We start from the raw sequence: 17,500 nt of genomic DNA, 5'->3' as shown, positions 1-17,500 counted from the left end.
TGCAGATATTACAGTAAATACTGTTAAAGTAACAGAGAAAAGTAAGAGTGTAAACTTGGTTTGAAAATGACAGAAACTTGTGAAAATCTTTATGTTTGAAATGAAAATCAATCTTTTCCATGATCCTGTGAGCTTTTGGACTGTCAGTGTAACACAGAGATCTGAATTACCTGAAGTCTAACAATAATAAGTGAAATTCATGATCTAAAAAAGTCAAACATGCAGTTACTGAAACCCTAAACATGAAGGTTTGACGTCTGTGGTCTGAGAGGCTGTTTCTGCAGCAGCTGCTGGTAACGTCTCCTGACGCCTGCCCCGCCGCAGCTCCCTCCGGCTTTAACGAGCGTATGGAAACCTGTGCTCTGAATGCTGACGGTCACTTTTGGTTTAGTAGGTCAGAGATTCCCAGTCCTGGTCCTGGAGGACCCCTGCCCTGTTTTTATGTTCCTGACCCCAACACACCTGATTCAATGATCAGCTCGTTATCAAGCTCTGCTCAGCCTGATAACGAGCTGATCATTTGGATCAGGTGTGCTGGAGAGGGGTCACATCTAAAACCTGCAGGGCAGGGGGTCCTCCAGGACCAGGACTGGGAAACACTGATGTAGGTCATAAAGAGGATCAGTGTTCACTTCACAGTTTCCTAACCTGGAAAAATCTCCTCTCAGGATCTTTGAGGATCTGAAACGCCTCCGAGCCAAACACATTTCATCACCTGTGTGTTGTGTTTTTATCATGACGTGTTTGGACTTTGGGACCTGACAGAAACCCAGCCTCCTCTCCTCTGTCTGTTTTTCTATGACCCCAGACGTCGTGAGCCCCGCAGAGACTCTGAGTGTTTGCTGAGGCAGAGGAAACTGACTGCACTAAACAAATCGTTGTAACGTTTAAAGGAAACGTAAAAACCTTCATCTGAAACATCCGTACGAGGTGTTCTGACATGAAAAATCAAAAGCTCTGGAAAATTCAGTTTTTCTCCTCAGACAGGTTGCAGAGCTGCTCCAGCGCCTGTTTCCTGTTGACTCAAAGGTGATGTTGTGTTTCCTGTGGCTGACTGACAGCACACACACCTCCACACACACCTCCATGCACACCTCGCTCTGCAGCAGGAGGTGAAAGAACAGCTCCTCCTCCCTCACATCAATATTTGTCTCCAGATTTAAAAAACAAGGTGTGCACCAGCTGACCTGCTGCGACCCGGCCACCAGCACCGTCGCAGAGACAAAACAAACAAGGTGGAGAAAACAGCCAATCAGAGCAGAGCAGTGACAGGTGAGGGTAAAGATGTTTCCCTGGAGAAACACAAACCCTCTGTGAGGTTTTTTCTCCTCCCTGTGAGAGCTCACATTTCCTCCTTCAAGATGAGTTTTATGCTGTTTGACACCGTGTAGCTGTTTGTTTTCAGCCAGGCTGTCAAACGTTTGTCAGACGAAGAATGCTGCCCTACAATATGAATCAAGACGGAGCTTTTTTAGTGCAGTTGATGCATCGACGCCGCTTTCATCGCACCAGAATATCCCAGGGTGAACTACAGTCCCAGCGTCTGATCTCTGAACATTCAGGAATCTTCTTCAGTCCAAAGAATTTACATCTTAAAGTTACACGCTTTCTGCTCTTTAATTATTGGTGGCTACTTTTTTCTGCATCAGCGTGTAGTCAGTGTGCAGTCTGTGTGCAGTTATCATGCAGTCAGTGTGCAGACAGCGTGCAGTCAGCATACAGTCAGTGTGCAGTCAGTGTGCAGTTAGTGTGCAGTCAGCGTGCAGTCAGCGTGCAGTCAGTGTGCAGTCAGTGTGCAGTCAGCATACAGTCAGTGTGCAGTCAGTGTGCAGTCAGTGTGCAGTCTGTGTGCAGTCAGTGTGCAGACAGCGTGCAGTCAGCATACAGTCAGTGTGCAGTCAGTGTGCAGTCAGTGTGCAGTCAGCGTGCAGTCAGCGTGCAGACAGCGTGCAGTCAGTGTGCAGTCAGTGTGCAGTCAGTGTGCAGTCAGTGTGCAGTCAGCGTGCAGTCTGCGTGCAGTCTGTGTGCAGACAGTGTGCAGTCAGTGTGCAGTCAGTGTGCAGTCAGCGTGCAGTCAGCGTGCAGACAGCGTGCAGTCAGCGTGCAGTCAGTGTGCAGTCAGCATACAGTCAGCGTGCAGTCAGCGTGCAGTCTGTGTGCAGACAGCGTGCAGACAGTGTGCAGTCAGCGTACAGTCTGTGTGCAGTCAGTGTGCAATCTGTGTGCAGTCAGTGTGCAGAAAGTGTGCAGCCAGCGTGCAGTCAGCGTGCAGTCAGCGTGCAGTCAGCGTGCAGTCAGCGTGCAGTCAGCGTGCAGTCAGCGTGCAGTCAGCGTGCAGTCAGCGTACAGTCAGCGTGCAGTCAGTGTGCAGTCAGCGTGCAGTCAGCGTGCAGTCAGCGTGCAGTCAGCGTGCAGTCAGTGTGCAGTCAGCGTGCAGTCTGTGTGCAGACAGCGTGCAGACAGCTTGCAGTCAGCGTGCAGTCAGCGTGCAGACAGCTTGCAGACAGCTTGCAGACAGCTTGCAGTCAGTGTGCAGTCTGTGTGCAGTCAGTGTGCAGTCAGTGTGCAGTCAGTGTGCAGACAGTGTGCAGTCAGCGTGCAGTCAGTGTGCAGACAGTGTGCAGTCAGCGTGCAGTCAGCGTGCAGTCAGTGTGCAGTCAGCGTGCAGTCTGTGTGCAGACAGTGTGCAGTCAGTGTGCAGTCAGCATACAGACAGCGTGCAGTCAGCGTGCACTCTGTGTGCAGACAGTGTGCAGTCAGTGTGCAGTCAGTGTGCAGTCAGTGTGCAGTCAGCGTGCAGACAGTGTGCAGACAGCGTGCAGTCTGTGTGCAGTCTGTGTGCAGTCTGTGTGCAGTCAGCGTGCAGTCAGCGTGCAGTCTGTGTGCAGACAGCGTGCAGTCTGTGTGCAGTCTGTGTGCAGTCAGCGTGCAGTCAGCGTGCAGTCTGTGTGCAGACAGCGTGCAGTCAGCGTGCAGTCAGTGTGCAGACAGCGTGCAGACAGCGTGCAGTCAGTGTGCAGACAGCATGCAGTCTGTGTGCAGTCTGTGTGCAGTCTGTGTGCAGTCAGCGTGCAGTCTGTGTGCAGACAGCGTGCAGTCAGCGTGCAGTCAGTGTGCAGACAGCGTGCAGTCAGCGTGCAGTCTGTGTGCAGACAGCGTGCAGTCAGTGTGCAGTCAGCGTGCAGACAGCGTGCAGTCAGTGTGCAGTCAGTGTGCAGTCAGCGTGCAGTCTGTGTGCCCTGCTTCCAGGACTGATGAAGAAGTGTCAGCAGGAGCAGCATGTGTCTCTCCTCTAATCCTGTGTCTCCTCTGACCCTCAGGTACATCCACGCTCTCTACCTCGGCGCCCAGAGCCGCCTGCACAGCAACGGTCCACGCCGCCACTTCCACTGGCGGCTGATGTTTGAAAGCGCTGACATCACCATGCTCCGCCTCCTGGAAGCCTTCCTGAAGTCAGCGCCACAGCTCGTCCTCCAGCTGAGCATCATGATCCACGGGAACGCCGTCCTCCCTCTCCAGGGTGAGTTAGACCGCTGTGCTGACTGCGTGCTGTCCTGGTCTGTGTCCGGCTGGAAAACCCCGACCCGCTGAGTCCTGGTCTGGCTCTGCTGGTTGTGTCTGTTTGAGTTCACTTTGGAAGTCTCTGGGTGTTTGGAGGCGTTAACTGGGTCACTCGGTAACGTTTAGGACCGCTGAGCGCTGCTTAGCTGGGAGTTGTCAGCGCTGTATATTTTGTCCGTTAGAGTTGGGCTCGGGATTAGTCCACCGTTCAAACTTTGGCTCCTCACTCTTTCCCTTGTTTCCTGTCCTGTTTGCTCCGTATTTGTCCACAGACACCAAAAAGTGCTAAAACAATTTAATCTGAACTCGTTCTCATGAAGATTGTGTGTTTTCAGAGCAGAGCAGTCCAAACATCAGCCTACGTTTCATTAAACGCTTCAAAGTCCTGAAAGTTTCTGCTGTAGACTTTCAGTGAAGGCAGAATTGGCCACAGGCCTGGATCAAGACTTTTTCCTGATTCACACACGGGCCTCAGGGTGGCGTGCTGTATTTCTCTCCCTTGGTTGGTCGACTCTGTCTCAGCTTCTCGTGTCTCCGACCGTCTGTCGTCATCAAGCATAGAAACGTTTTTATTTATCAGATAAAAGACACACATGAAATAAACACAGCCCAAAAACTGTGGTTTGCCATTTGAAGAAGCTAACAGGAAGTAGCTTCTGCCACAGTGTCAACAGGCAGAAGAGGAGAGAGCGCGGCTCCTGTCTGCGGAGCGGTTTGATTTGACAACACAGAAAAAACACACGATGGTTCTGGGGTTTCAACCAATCAGGATCAGCCATTTGCTTCTGCAAAGAGGAAGGGTGGAGGGGGTTATAATGTGGGGGGGGGGGTTACTGACGTAGATCGTACAGGAAGCAGCCTGGACTCTGATGACGAACACGCGGTCTCCCCTCACTGGTCAGTGTTTGCACCTGGAGCACGAAAAGTCGAGTGTCCGCGTGCGTCAATCTGAACACGGCTGCAGACTGACGGGAAACCGACCATGAACCCTTGGAGGGGACGCCAGGGTCACTGAGTGGTTAGAAAGGCTCGGCGTAGCGTTGACAGAGACGGGCGCCGCTGCAGTGTGAGTCATCAGAGTGGTGGCGAGCGGCGGCGGGGTTTTCTGTTCCTCTCCTGCAGAGAGGGGGCGCTGTGACAGCCAGTGGAGGACAGGTTGAAACCCTCTGAGAGTCCTCCTGTAGAGAGGGGGCGCTGTGACAGCCAGTGGAGGACGGGTTGAGACCCTCTGAGAGTCCGTCTGTGCTGCGGCTCAGCATGCGGCTGTCGGAGAAGACGAGCTTCATGAAAACACTCCTGAGTATTTGAACGTTACGCTTCGTGATTCTGCACGACGTCTGGAAATCTCTGCACCTGTTTTTAAAATTTCATTCACTTCAGAAGTTCACGTGCTGAGTTTCTCTTTCGCCAACAAATGTTTGCTCCTGCGTCGCTCACTGACTGCTGCGAGGTTTCATTTCACGGAGCGGGGATGTGAATGAAGAGCAGCTTCAGCTGGTCTGAGGTTTTATGCTTTAATCTGGTTTCACAGAGCTATGATCTAACTTTCTAACGTCAGCTCCATCCAGAGAAACAGAGAAACATCTTTCTGCTCACAGTTTGACGATTCAGTGAACCACAGTCTGCACAGTTATAAATCCTCATGAGTTACACTTCCAACGAGTCATCAAGAATCATCCAGACAATCACTGCATGTTGCCTGGATTACAGGACATCAATAATTAGCATAATAATCAACAACAGACTTACAATAATGTGGAAAAGCTCTTGTTTAGAATCCTGCAGATGCGTGGCTCAGATTTTATAACGAATATATAAAAATGTGTCAAACAAATTCCAGTTTACCATCATATCTTCAAAACTGCAAAATAAAGCAGCAAACAGGAGCTGCTCCAGCACAAAGAACAGGTTTTACCAGGTCCAGGTCCCTGAACGTGGAGTCCAGATGACGTTTGAGACCAGAAGCCGTGACGCTCCGTGCAGTTTGCTCTCGTTTTGCTTCCAATCCCCACAACAGACAGAAACCCTGAGCCGGACTAGACCCTGAGACCGTGTCAGGGTTGGAGACCCACAGACGGAGTAGTCTGACGTTATAGTGATGATGATGATGATGATGATGATGATGATGATGATGATGATGATGGCGTAGAGGCTGCAGCAGCTGGAGTCTGGCAGCTCCTCAGCAGACGAGCGTCCACAGCAGAACGTCTTAGACCGGCTTAGAGACGCTGAATCCCAGAGGACAGTTTAAAGTCTGCTTCTAGAGGGAGCGCCTGTGTCTGGACCTGGACCTCAGCTGGTGGACGATCCCCAAGAAGAGACGCCTGACAACCAAAGGCTCCTCCTCCATCCCAGGTACGAGGAGCAGGCCTGCAGACACGGCACAGTGATGTCTTCAGGATGGGACGGCCATGGAGAGCTTTGTGGGTCAGAGGAAGAAATTTGATCTTTTCTCTGGATTTGATCGAGAAACAAGCTCTGGAGAAATGTGCTCTTCCCTCTTAAAATGTCAAAATGTCCACATGCATCCAAGCTGACTTCCTGGATGGAGCTGACACGGCCTCTTTAAGCTCAGGTTTGGCCCCTCGTGGCCCCAGACCGACGCCGCCCCTAATCATGAGGATGGTCGTGATGTCATAGCAGTATCTAAAGATTAAACAGGTTTAATTATCCTAAAGTCATACAGAGGCAGGATTATAATCCTGATCAATGGACTTCTGTGCACATCATCCTCTGTAGATACTGTCTGTGCTGTTTGTGACAGAAACATTATTCTCCAGATAAATTCATGAAGAGTCATTAAAACGTCTGCAAACGGCTCCAGCACAGACTCTGTTTGTTCAGCAGTTTGTGTTCACTCTGCTCACACGCTTTGGAAATTAGACCATGTCTTTTTGACTGTTTGGATGTTTAACGACTGTCACTGTCACTGTCCCAGTCACTGTCTCAGTCACTGTCCCAGTCACTGTCCCTGTCACTGTCCCAGTCACTGTCCCTGTCACTGTCCCTGTCACTGTCCCTGTCACTGTCCCTGTCACTGTCATAGAAATCCAAGTGTGAGTCTCAATCATCAGCACCGTTTCCCAAAGCTTATCCAGACTCCTGTAAATACACAGGCCAACAGTTTGTCCAGAGTTATTACGGGATGGTTTTTTCATCATACAAGACTAAAACTAATGCGAAGTAAAAACAGATATTAGGCATTGGTATTTCAATTTAACAAGTTGTCGGATATTTTCTTACTTTTTTTTTAACCATAACATAAATATAACATAAATTTAAGATTAATATAACATAAATGTAACATAAATATAACATAAATTGAAAATAAAAATAACATAAATATAAGATAAATATAATATAAATATAAAATTAATATAACATAAATGTAACATAAATATAACATTAATTGAAAATAAAAATAACATAAATATAAGATAAATATAATATAAATATAAAATTAATATAACATAAATGTAACATAAATATAACATTAATTTAAAATAAATATAACATAAATATGAGATAAATATAAAATAAATATAACATAAATATAACAAATGTTACATAAAAATAACATACATTTAAAATAAATATAACCTAAATATAAGATAAATATAACATAAATATAACATTAATGTAACATAAATGTAACATAAATATAACATTAATTTAAAATAAATATAAGATAAATATAAGATAAATATAACATAAATACATCCTGTTCCTGATCCTTCAGCGCTCACAGCTTTCTTCAAAAGTAAAAGACAAATACATTTTCTGACTTCATAGAAATTGGCTCTTTTTTAAGGCCCTGCAAATGTCCAATTATCAAAACACACACACACACACACACACACACACTCACACACACACACACACACACACACACACACACACACACACACACACACACACACACACACACACACACACACACACACACATACACACACACACACACACACTCACTCACACACTCACACACACACACACACACACATACACACACACACACACACACACACACACACACACACACACACACACACACACACACACACTTCTCTGGACATCTGGTTTAAAGGACTAAATTTGATCAGACTTTCATGAACCGTCTCTCCACGTTAGTCTGAATACCTGAACACTAACACACACATTTCCGTATCTATCCACAGCTAACGTTGGTTTTCACATCTTCCATCAGTTCAGTGCTGATATGGTTCATTCATTAATCCTTCATCCAATCATTTAGATAAACTGTCTTTGCTGCCAATTAATCCTCCGTGTCGTCTGTTGGGTACAAATCCCAAACACTGGCTGGATCCAGCTCCTCCAAATGTTGGGATTTTGTGGGCTTTGCAAGCATAACAAGCTGCATCTGTCTCTGTCTACCCATAATCCTCTTTGTTTCCGGTTCATTTCTTGTGTAGCTGCTTTGCTGTGTTTCCTAAAGCTGCATTTCAGGGATCTTGTTAAGTTAGTGGTGGGGCAGGTAAACTCAGGTGGGGTTCGTGCCAGAAAAACCAGCGTCTGGGTACGAAGGAGGATTCTTAAATCTCCTCTGACGTTACATCGTCCTCCACTAATCCAGAAAAGATCAAACTCTCCGATGCTCTGACAGTAAATCACGTCAGGGTCCTGAGGAGTCGGTGCAGCTCCTTCCTTGTTCAAAGTTTAATGCCCTCTCAGCGTGATTCATGGCTAATTTGAGAGCAGACTGCATGATTAACACACATGAATGTTTAATGTGTTAAACTGCACCGTGGGCTGTGGAGGCAGGGCTCACACTTACATGTGCTGTCTGATCGCCGTTTGACCTCAGTGGAAACTGCTTCACATCCATCTGAGTGAGTAAAAAGGAGATCATTTCACTTATTCATTTGGGTTAATGGTTTTACTCTGCGCTGGTGTTGTGCCAACAAGTAGTCGGTTCATCAGCAGTCTGTTATTAAACTTATAAACTGTTATAAACTTTAACTTTAAAGTCGTTTTTGTCACAGGTTACTGCTGAGTGGCATTGGTCAGACATCAGGAGAGATTACTGAACCGAGTCAGACCTCTGGGCTCCTCTGAAAACCAGCTGATACGTTTCTCTTCTTCCTGTGTCTTCGTCTTTCCCTCCAGGTCTCTCGGCCTCCGCCTCCCTCGTGTCTCTGGCCTGGATGATCGCCTCCTACCAGAAGGTTCTCCGGGACTCGCGTGACGACAAGCTGCCCATGTCCTACAAGGCGGTGATCACCCAGATGCTGTGGCACTTCTTCACCATCGGGGCGAGGACCGTGGCCTTCGCACTCTTCGCCTCTGTCTTCCAGCTCTACTTTGGCATTTTCATCGTCAGCCACTGGTGCGCCACGTGTGACCCGGGTCAGAGGGTCCGGGTCCAGTAGATGCGAAGAGTCCAGTTATTGCTTGTTGTTTGCGCACTGACTGCTGCCAGTAAAACTCTTCTGGTTTGTCTTTCAGGTGTGTCATGACCTTCTGGATCATCCAAGGTGAGACCGACTTCTGCATGTCCAAGTGGGAGGAGATCATCTACAACATGGTGGTCGGGATCATCTACATCTTCTGCTGGTTCAACGTGAAAGAGGGGCCCAGCCGTTTCCGGATGACCGTCTACTACTCTGTGACCCTGGCCGAGAACGTGGCCCTGACGGCCGCCTGGTACACGTACCGCGGCCCGCACACCTCCGACTCCTACGCCTTGGTGGTGGTGTGCCTGGTGGCCTGCAGCTTTGCCCTGGGGACCTTCTTCATGCTGGTGTACTACTGCTGGCTGCACCCCGACGGGCCCGTCCTGGGCTCTCAGTGGGGGGGGTGTGTGGACGAGGGCATGGTGGGGGCTGGAGGGGTGGTGGGAGTGATCGACGCTTGCCTCACCCCTTCGCAAGGATCCCAAACAGACATGGTCATAACCAGCCCCCCCAGGACTCTCCCCAGGACTAAAGACACAGGGGAGCCGGTCCCAGGGGAGCGAGACAAGGACAGAGACGGGGACAGCTGCTTACCTGTCTTCCAGGTACGTCCCTCTCCCTCGTCGTCTCCTGCACTCCTTCACAGGACCTCCTCTTCATCCCGCTCTCAGGAGGGACCTGTTATACGGATCGACCTCCCGAGAAAGCGATATCCAGCCTGGGACGCGCACTTTATCGATCGACGCCTGCGCAAGACCATTCTGCTGCTGGAGACCACGTCCGCCGTCAGCTCCAGGATACAGTACAGGAGTAGCATGATGGGCAGCAAAGAGGTTTTAGAGTACGAGACAACCGTCTAAGCCAGCAGGGGCTCTCACACTTCCTGTGTAGTCTGGGACAAAGGCTCAGCCTCAGGGCAGCTTTGCATCCCAGGACTCCCTACGCCAAGAGAAGGAAAGGAGACAGAGAGCGATGGTCGACTCTTTTTGAGGAAGAGCTTGGGAAAACTTGATTGTAAAATGTAAACCAGGACCAAGGCCCCCTGCTGAGGGAGCGGTCCAGGAGTAAGTAGCATGAACGAGCCGTGGGAAGGAAACGGAGTGAGACTGAACTGGGACAATCTTCGTCTTGCCCGAAAGCGTGATGGTGAGAAATCTAATCTCTCATCTAGAAACCAGGGAGTGTTAGATTTAGCTCCACGCCGCGCGGTCAAAGAATCACAGGATTTCTGAGAAACCAAGCTGCAAAGCTTGAGAAAACTGAGAAACAGTCTGCTGCATGAACTCGAGCCATGGACCCTGGAGACTCCACAGAGACTCAACGGGGGACGTCTGGAGACTGGTTGCAAGAGTTTGCAAGGGACATGCAATCTATGTAGTCTAGTAGCAAAATAAGAATGATTAAAAAACAACAGGAACTCACTACCTACCTAATACTTTTCTCTTTTTCAAGTCAAAGACTCTAAATGCCAAGGTTCAAACTGGGTCAAATCTGGCTGAAAAGAGATGTCCTGCATTTAATCTAAGGTACTTCTTAACCTTTTGTACATGACGTGTCCATGGCATCTCAATAAGTGCTCGATCAGTGACTACAGACATAGCTCATGGTCAAACATGGACGACAGAGGTGGCTTCGACATCCTGCTTTTCAACCACGTTCAGCCCAGTACCAACCATAAATCCACCGTTCGTTTCCATCCACTCACCAGTTTGTTGCTCTCCGTGTGTTTGGCTTCAGGCGTGAGAACGGAAAGTTTTTGTCTTTTTATTCAGTCTGAAGGTTGCATGTCCCTCACAAACGTTGGTGGCCATCTTTTCAGCGCTCTGCCCAAAATAAAAATGGCTCCAAACCTGAGAACCAGTCTGAGACCAGGACCAATGAAATGTAGGGAATGAAGGTCTGAGACGAAGTGAAAGCAGTCACTCATGCGTATGTGAAATGAAAGCAGCCATAGCAAAAGCTCCACTGTTTACATCCCACCCTCACCCTCACCTGGACAGGTCGCTGTGTGCACAGTCCAACCCAGACTGGATGTACGGTGGACCCCTTCTGCAATGGCTCCCCCACATGGCATGCTGTAACTGAGCACACACAGGCCTGTGATGTACAGCTGAATAAATACAGATGTCAGATATAAGCTACTATAATAAGCTGTAGTTAGGTGATGAATGACTTTTGGGTGAAGAAACTTCGTTTACTCTAAAGAGTCTAAATGTTGTCGACTTTTCTTGGATCACTCGCCATGTAGGAGTATCAGAGTATCATGAACAACCTCATCACGCTACGAAACATTTTCCAGTGTTTGGTTTTCTGGGGAACGGCAGCTGACAAAATGTCTTTTTATCATGTCAACAGACATAGAGAATGGTAGAACGGTTTGTGGGAATGTGAGAGCAGTAAAACACATCCGGTACGCAGTCAAAAAACCCAACAAGTGACCATAAATGCAAAGCAAACGCCACCTAGTGGTTCTGAGATTCAGGAAGTGCTATGGAAACCTGTTTCGTTTGTATCTGCAGTTTCTTGTTTCAGATGTTGACGATGGTTTGGACTCGGTCGTGTTGTTTACAAAATGAAACCATGTACAGGCCTTTGGTTGATGACACGCAGAGGCAGATTCAGGAGCGGACTGCAGAGGGACGCCACCAGTCGACTGTCCAGGAAAAAAATGATGTGGCTTCAGAAATTCCCTTTTTGCCTTTTTAGTGATGCCCTGAAGCAAAACACCCCCCAGAGCTGATCTGAAGCCTGTTTTAGGGTCAAAGTTAAACCCAGAAGCCCCCCCCAGGTGTTAAAAAGGGTTACAATCAGTCAGAAGTGAACCATGGTCAGCAACACCTGCAGGAAGACACAGAAACACTAGCTTCAGAGCTAACACCTGCCCTCTCTTCAGCTGGCTCTTTTTCAACCTGTTTCAGGCCAAAACACCAAAACATTCACACCAGTGTTGTGACCGCTCTGGGCAGAAGCAGAGAAAGGTTTGTTTTCTTTTTAAGTCCCACAACCTGTAACGTGTGTTTTTAGAGGGATCCAAGACAGATGTGGACTGCCTCTCTGCTTTATGACCTGGTTAGGATAACCTCACCCTCACCCTCACCCTAACCCTAACCCTCACCTCCACCCACACCCTCACCCTCACCCTCACCCTAACCCTCACCCACACCGTCACCCTAACCCTAACCCTAACCCTCACCCACACCGTCACCCTAACCCTCACCCACACCGTCACCCTCACCCTAACCCTAACCTTCACCCACACACTAACCCTCACCCTAACCCTGACCCTCACCCTCACACTCACCCTCACCCTAACCCTAACCCTAACCCTAACCCTCACCCACACCGTCACCCTAACCTTCACCCACACCCTCACCCTCAGCCTAACCCTAACCCTCACCCTCCCCCTAACCCTCACCCACACCGTCACCCTCACCCTAACCCTGACCCTCACCCTCACACTCACCCTCACCCTAACCCTTACCCTAACCCTCACCCTAACCCTAACCCTCACCCTAACCCTCACCCTAACCCTCACCCTAACCCTCACCCTCACCCTCACCCTCACCCTAACCCTTACCCTAACCCTCACCCTAACCCTAACCCTCACCCTAACCCTCACCCTAACCCTCACCCTAACCCTCACCCTAACCCTCACCCTCACCCTAACCCTCACCCTCACCCTCACCCTAACCCTAACCCTCACCCTAACCCTCACCCTAACCCTAACCCTCACCCTCCCCTCACCCTAACCCTCCCCTCACCCTAACCCACACACTGGGTGGGTTAGGGTAGGTGCTGTGCTGATTCCTAAAGTTTGGAGGAAGAGTGATTGCAGGTGGATGTGGAGGTGTAAAAACACCAAACCAAATTGGCGAGGCCTCCAGAACAGTGGAGATCAGATGTAAAAGTTTCGGTTGAATGGTCCGTCTCCTCAGCAGGAAACTGTGGTGTCACTTGCTGTAGCTCTGGTGGTTGCTAATAGAGATGCTAAAAATTAGGGCGGCGGTCTGAAGCTAATGTTGGTGACTGGGTTTCCTCATCCTGTTGTGTCCTACCTGAACTCGTGGGTGTTGGTACAGTGGTGACAGTCACAGATGTTAATGGTGCTGAAAAACGACTCTACGTCAACAATGATTATGTCATGTCAAACATGATCGGCTAATGTACAGATAATGCATCAACCACCCAGGCACGGCGGGGGCGGAGCTCCGTGTCTGACTGGGTGACCAACCAGTCCTTTGTCGTGGAGGTAAACAAGAGTTAAAGTGATGCGCTGAATATTTATCAACTTGAACAAAAACATGTTAAAAAGTAAACAGTGAGTTGAAAACTCATGTCATCTTTTATTAATTGATGCAAGTATTTATGTTTATTTTTGTATTTGTTTTATATCTATTTATCTATTGTTTACTCACTCTGTGGCCATGTCTTTGGTATGACTCTTATATTAAGATGTAAAAAGTGAAAATAGATTTTTTTTTACTCATTCTATATATGTGTATATACCAGCGTGACGCTATACTAGAACGTGTGTGTGTGAGTGTGTGTGCTTTGGTTTGTATGTGTGTGTTGTATGTACAGTGTGTGTGTACGGATGTGCTCTAAGTTTTTTTGATAATGCTGCTTAAACATCCTCTGAGTGAACGAGCAGAAAACAAACCAGTGGTGAAAAATATCTATGACGCTGTTAAAAAAGAACTCAACAAGCTGTGCTGATAACTGTAGATGGGAACAAACTGTAGTAAACATGGCCGACCAGCCGTCCAAATACAGCGCCGTGCCGCCTCTTCTTTCACACATTCACCCCATCATCTTTTCCTCTCATGCCTCATCTCTCAAAGCTCCTGACAGGATCTTCACACTTGTGTAGTTTTTGGCGCCCCCTGTGGCCAAAGCAATATTTCTCGTTTTCAGCTTTTTTCAACAAAGTAAACTCTCTCCTGTCGTTTAAGGTCAAAAAACACACACGAAATCTTTGAAGGAGATGCAGATCTTGTCTTCTCACGTCTGCCTCTGAACAGCTTCAGGCACTAAAATCAACTCGCCTCCTGATCACATCTGTGGATGATGGTTTTGTTTCTCAGAAAGCAGCAACCATCCATTTTCTATACCGCTTATCCTGTTCAGGGTCGCGGGAAGCTGGAGCCTATCCCAGCTGTCACTGGGCGAGAGGCGGCAGAAAGCAGCAACAGTTTGAATTCATAACCAGATCAAACCTCTTTGTGAAGCATTTTGTTATTTCAGCGTGAAGAGAGTCAGAGATCATGTCGAACAGCTCAGCTTCTCCTCTTTCAGGAACGGTTTGAATTTTTTCTCTTGCCCGAATAGTTGAAGAGTTACGGTAATGAGAACAGCGTGCATCAGTTACTTCCTGTTTATGTAGCAGATATCAGGACGTAGCATGGAGCTGGAGTCCCCGCCTCAGAGATTAGCCTCTGATCACTCATGATGACGTTACTGAAATCCTCACTCCTGCTGACTCCAGGCCTGGACGGACGCTTTCTTCATCAGAGTATGACAAACAGGATCTTCTGGGGCTCCACCAGTGCCTGACTTCCTGTCCCTCTGGGTCGGCTCTGAGCAGTTCACTACGGTCCAGCATCAGTCGAAGTCCCGTGTCTCAGACCTCCTGGATCTGAAACAGAGCTGGATGTCAACACATCAGCCGAATACTGAACTCAGCTCCACTGCTGGTGGAGCAGAGACGGACCGGACACAGATCTGGAGGAAATTAGAGCATGTGACCTCTGGAGGTGACCTCTGTGCAGCAGATCACCTGAAGTCCCAGGAACAGGAAGTGGGACCCCCTTGGATTCGCCATAAAGCAAATGTTGACTTCATGTCCTTAAAAGAGCTCGGCGAAGTTTGACCTCCAGATCTACTTCTATGTTGACAAATTTAAAGACCTCTGATTGGTCAGACTGAAAGTCACCTGAGGGTTTTCCAGGTGTGACTCAGAGCGACGTGGATCAGAAACCAGAGCTGGATCTCCTCCAGACCGGTCTCCGCTCTCTCTGCTGGGTCGGCCCGCCCCAGTCCTCCTTTCTCTCCTCTGGGATAGACATGAAATCTCCCCCTCCACCAGCATCCTTTGATCCTCTCTGTCTCTCCATCAGCATCCCTCCATCAGCATCTCTCCATCAGCATCCCTCCATCATCATCCCTCCATCAGCATCCCTCCATCAGCATCTCTCCATCAGCATCTCTCCATCAGCATCCCTCCATCATCATCCCCCCATCAGCATCCCTCCATCAGCATCCCTCCATCAGCATCTCTCCATCATCACCCCTCCATCAGCATCCCTCCATCAGCATCCCTCCATCAGCATCCCTCCATCAGCATCTCTCCATCAGCATCCCTCCATCAGCATCCCTCCATCAGCATCTCTCCATCAGCATCCCTCCATCAGCATCCCTCCATCAGCATCCCTCCATCGTCATCTCTCCATCAGCATCCCTCCATCAGCATCTCTCCATAAGCATCCCTCCATCAGCATCCCTCCATCAGCATCTCTCCATCAGCATCTCTCCATAAGCATCCCTCCATCAGCATCTCTAAATCAGCATCTCTTAATCAGCATCTCTCCATCAGCATCTCTCCATAAGCATCCCTCCATCAGCATCTCTAAATCAGCATCTCTTAATCAGCATCTCTCCATCAGCATCCCTCCATCAGCATCCCTCCATCATCATCCCTCCATCGTCATCCCTCCATCAGCATCCCTCCATCAGCATCCCTCCATCATCATCCCTCCATCATCATCCCTCCATCGTCATCCCTCCATCAGCATCCCTCCATCAGCATCCCTCCATCATCATCCCTCCATCAGCATCTCTCCATCAGCATCTCTTCATCAGCATCTCTCCATCAGCATCCCTCCATCAGCATCTCTCCATCAGCATCCCTCCATCAGCATCTCTCCATCATCATCCCTCCATCAGCATCTCTCCATCAGCATCTCTTCATCAGCATCTCTCCATCAGCATCTCTCCATCAGCATCCCTCCATCATCATCCCTCCATCGTCATCCCTCCATCAGCATCCCTCCATCAGCATCTCTCCATCATCATCCCTCCATCAGCATCTCTCCATCAGCATCTCTTCATCAGCATCTCTCCATCAGCATCTCTCCATCAGCATCTCTCCATCAGCATCTCTCCATCAGCATCCCTCCATCATCCTGAGGATCTGTTTGTTTGTTCGGCGTCTCCAGAGATCCAGCAACCAAACAACAACCCGCGCCTCTTCTCCCTCTCCGCTCAGATCCCAGCCGAGCTTTTTCTTTCTTTGCTCTTCTTTGAGTTTTCTCTCCTTCGTTTCTGACGTCCCTGCAGAGAGACGGAGGGCCGAAGCTCATTTTTATTTCATTTCTTTCCTCCTTTTTCTTTTATCCTTACGCCACTTCCTCTTTGTTCTCTTTTTGTACTCCCTTTCATCCCTTTCTCATTAGTGATCAATCATCGTTAAATTAATGCAGCCCCCTGTCTTTGGTCCTCCTCTTTCAGCTACGTCACTCTTCTTCTCCATCCTCTTTTTGTCCATCCCTCTTTCCGTTCCCCTCCTCACTCTCCTTCCTCCTCTTTTCTCCTCCCCCCGTGCGTCAGACCTCATGTGTGAATTACAAACGTGGGGTCCAATAAGGATGCTGGGCCTTCGATATCAGTGAGTCACACACACACACACACACACACACACATATGGGTGCACACACACACACACACACACACACACTCACACACACACACACTCACACACACACACACACACACACACACACACACTCACACACTCACACACACACACACACACACACACACACACACACACACACACACACACACACACACACACACACACATATGGGTGCACACACACACACACACACACTCACACACACACACACACACACACACACACACACACACACACACATATGGGTGCACACACACACACACACACATATGGGTGCACACACACACACACACACACACACACACACACACACACACACACACACACACACACGCTCAGTAAGCTCCTACCTGCTGGATCTGAACCCAGGGGGAGTCTCCACGTTCAGCTCAGAGGCTGGGACAGATCAGAGGGTTTGATGGTTTTTTCCCACAGAATAAAAAGTCGATGTTTTCAGGAATAATCTGCTCAATCGTCTCCTCTGGGTCTCTGTGCATGTGTGTCAGTGTCTGTGTCTACCTCTTGTGGTGGGATGTTTCTGGGTTTAGAGTCGACGTCGTTACATCAGCCAATCACAGCGCACCCAGTGTGTGAGTGACTTAATGTGTTAAATAGCGAGTGGAAGAAGCTAATCAGAGCAGCTACGATAGTGGATGTAGCACAGAGGAAGAAGAACAACCAAAGTGAAAGAATAGAATAGAATAGAATAGAATAGAATAGAACAGAATAGAAAAGAATAGAATAGAATAGAATAGAATAGAATAGAAAATACTGTATTTATCCTCAAGGGGAAATTCAGGAGTCACAGCAGCAATCAATAAAACCAAAGTAA

At 48.5% G+C, this 17,500-nt stretch overlaps 1 protein-coding gene across 1 annotated transcript in view; it reads left to right on the top strand.

The window, feature by feature from the left end:
- The window catches only part of LOC141799121 (XK-related protein 7-like), a 68,670-nt gene extending 56,586 nt beyond the window's left edge, over window positions 1-12,084 (top strand). The window contains exons 3-5 of the mRNA XM_074681231.1: window positions 3,321-3,520; window positions 8,689-8,908; window positions 9,028-12,084. Of these exons, the coding sequence (XP_074537332.1) occupies window positions 3,321-3,520; window positions 8,689-8,908; window positions 9,028-9,835 (1,228 nt within the window). The 3' untranslated portion in view covers window positions 9,836-12,084. The remainder of the gene's footprint in view (window positions 1-3,320; window positions 3,521-8,688; window positions 8,909-9,027) is intronic.
- Window positions 12,085-17,500: the final 5,416 nt, after the last annotated feature.

Source organism: Halichoeres trimaculatus, unplaced genomic scaffold (genome assembly GCF_033239565.1).
Source record: "Halichoeres trimaculatus isolate MK-OKI-2021-1 unplaced genomic scaffold, fHalTri1.1 fHalTri1_scaffold_11, whole genome shotgun sequence".
In the NCBI taxonomy this organism is placed as follows: domain Eukaryota; kingdom Metazoa; phylum Chordata; class Actinopteri; order Labriformes; family Labridae; genus Halichoeres; species Halichoeres trimaculatus.
The sequence above is the reverse complement of the archived record's forward strand: the minus strand, read 5'-3'. Positions and strand labels throughout refer to the sequence as shown.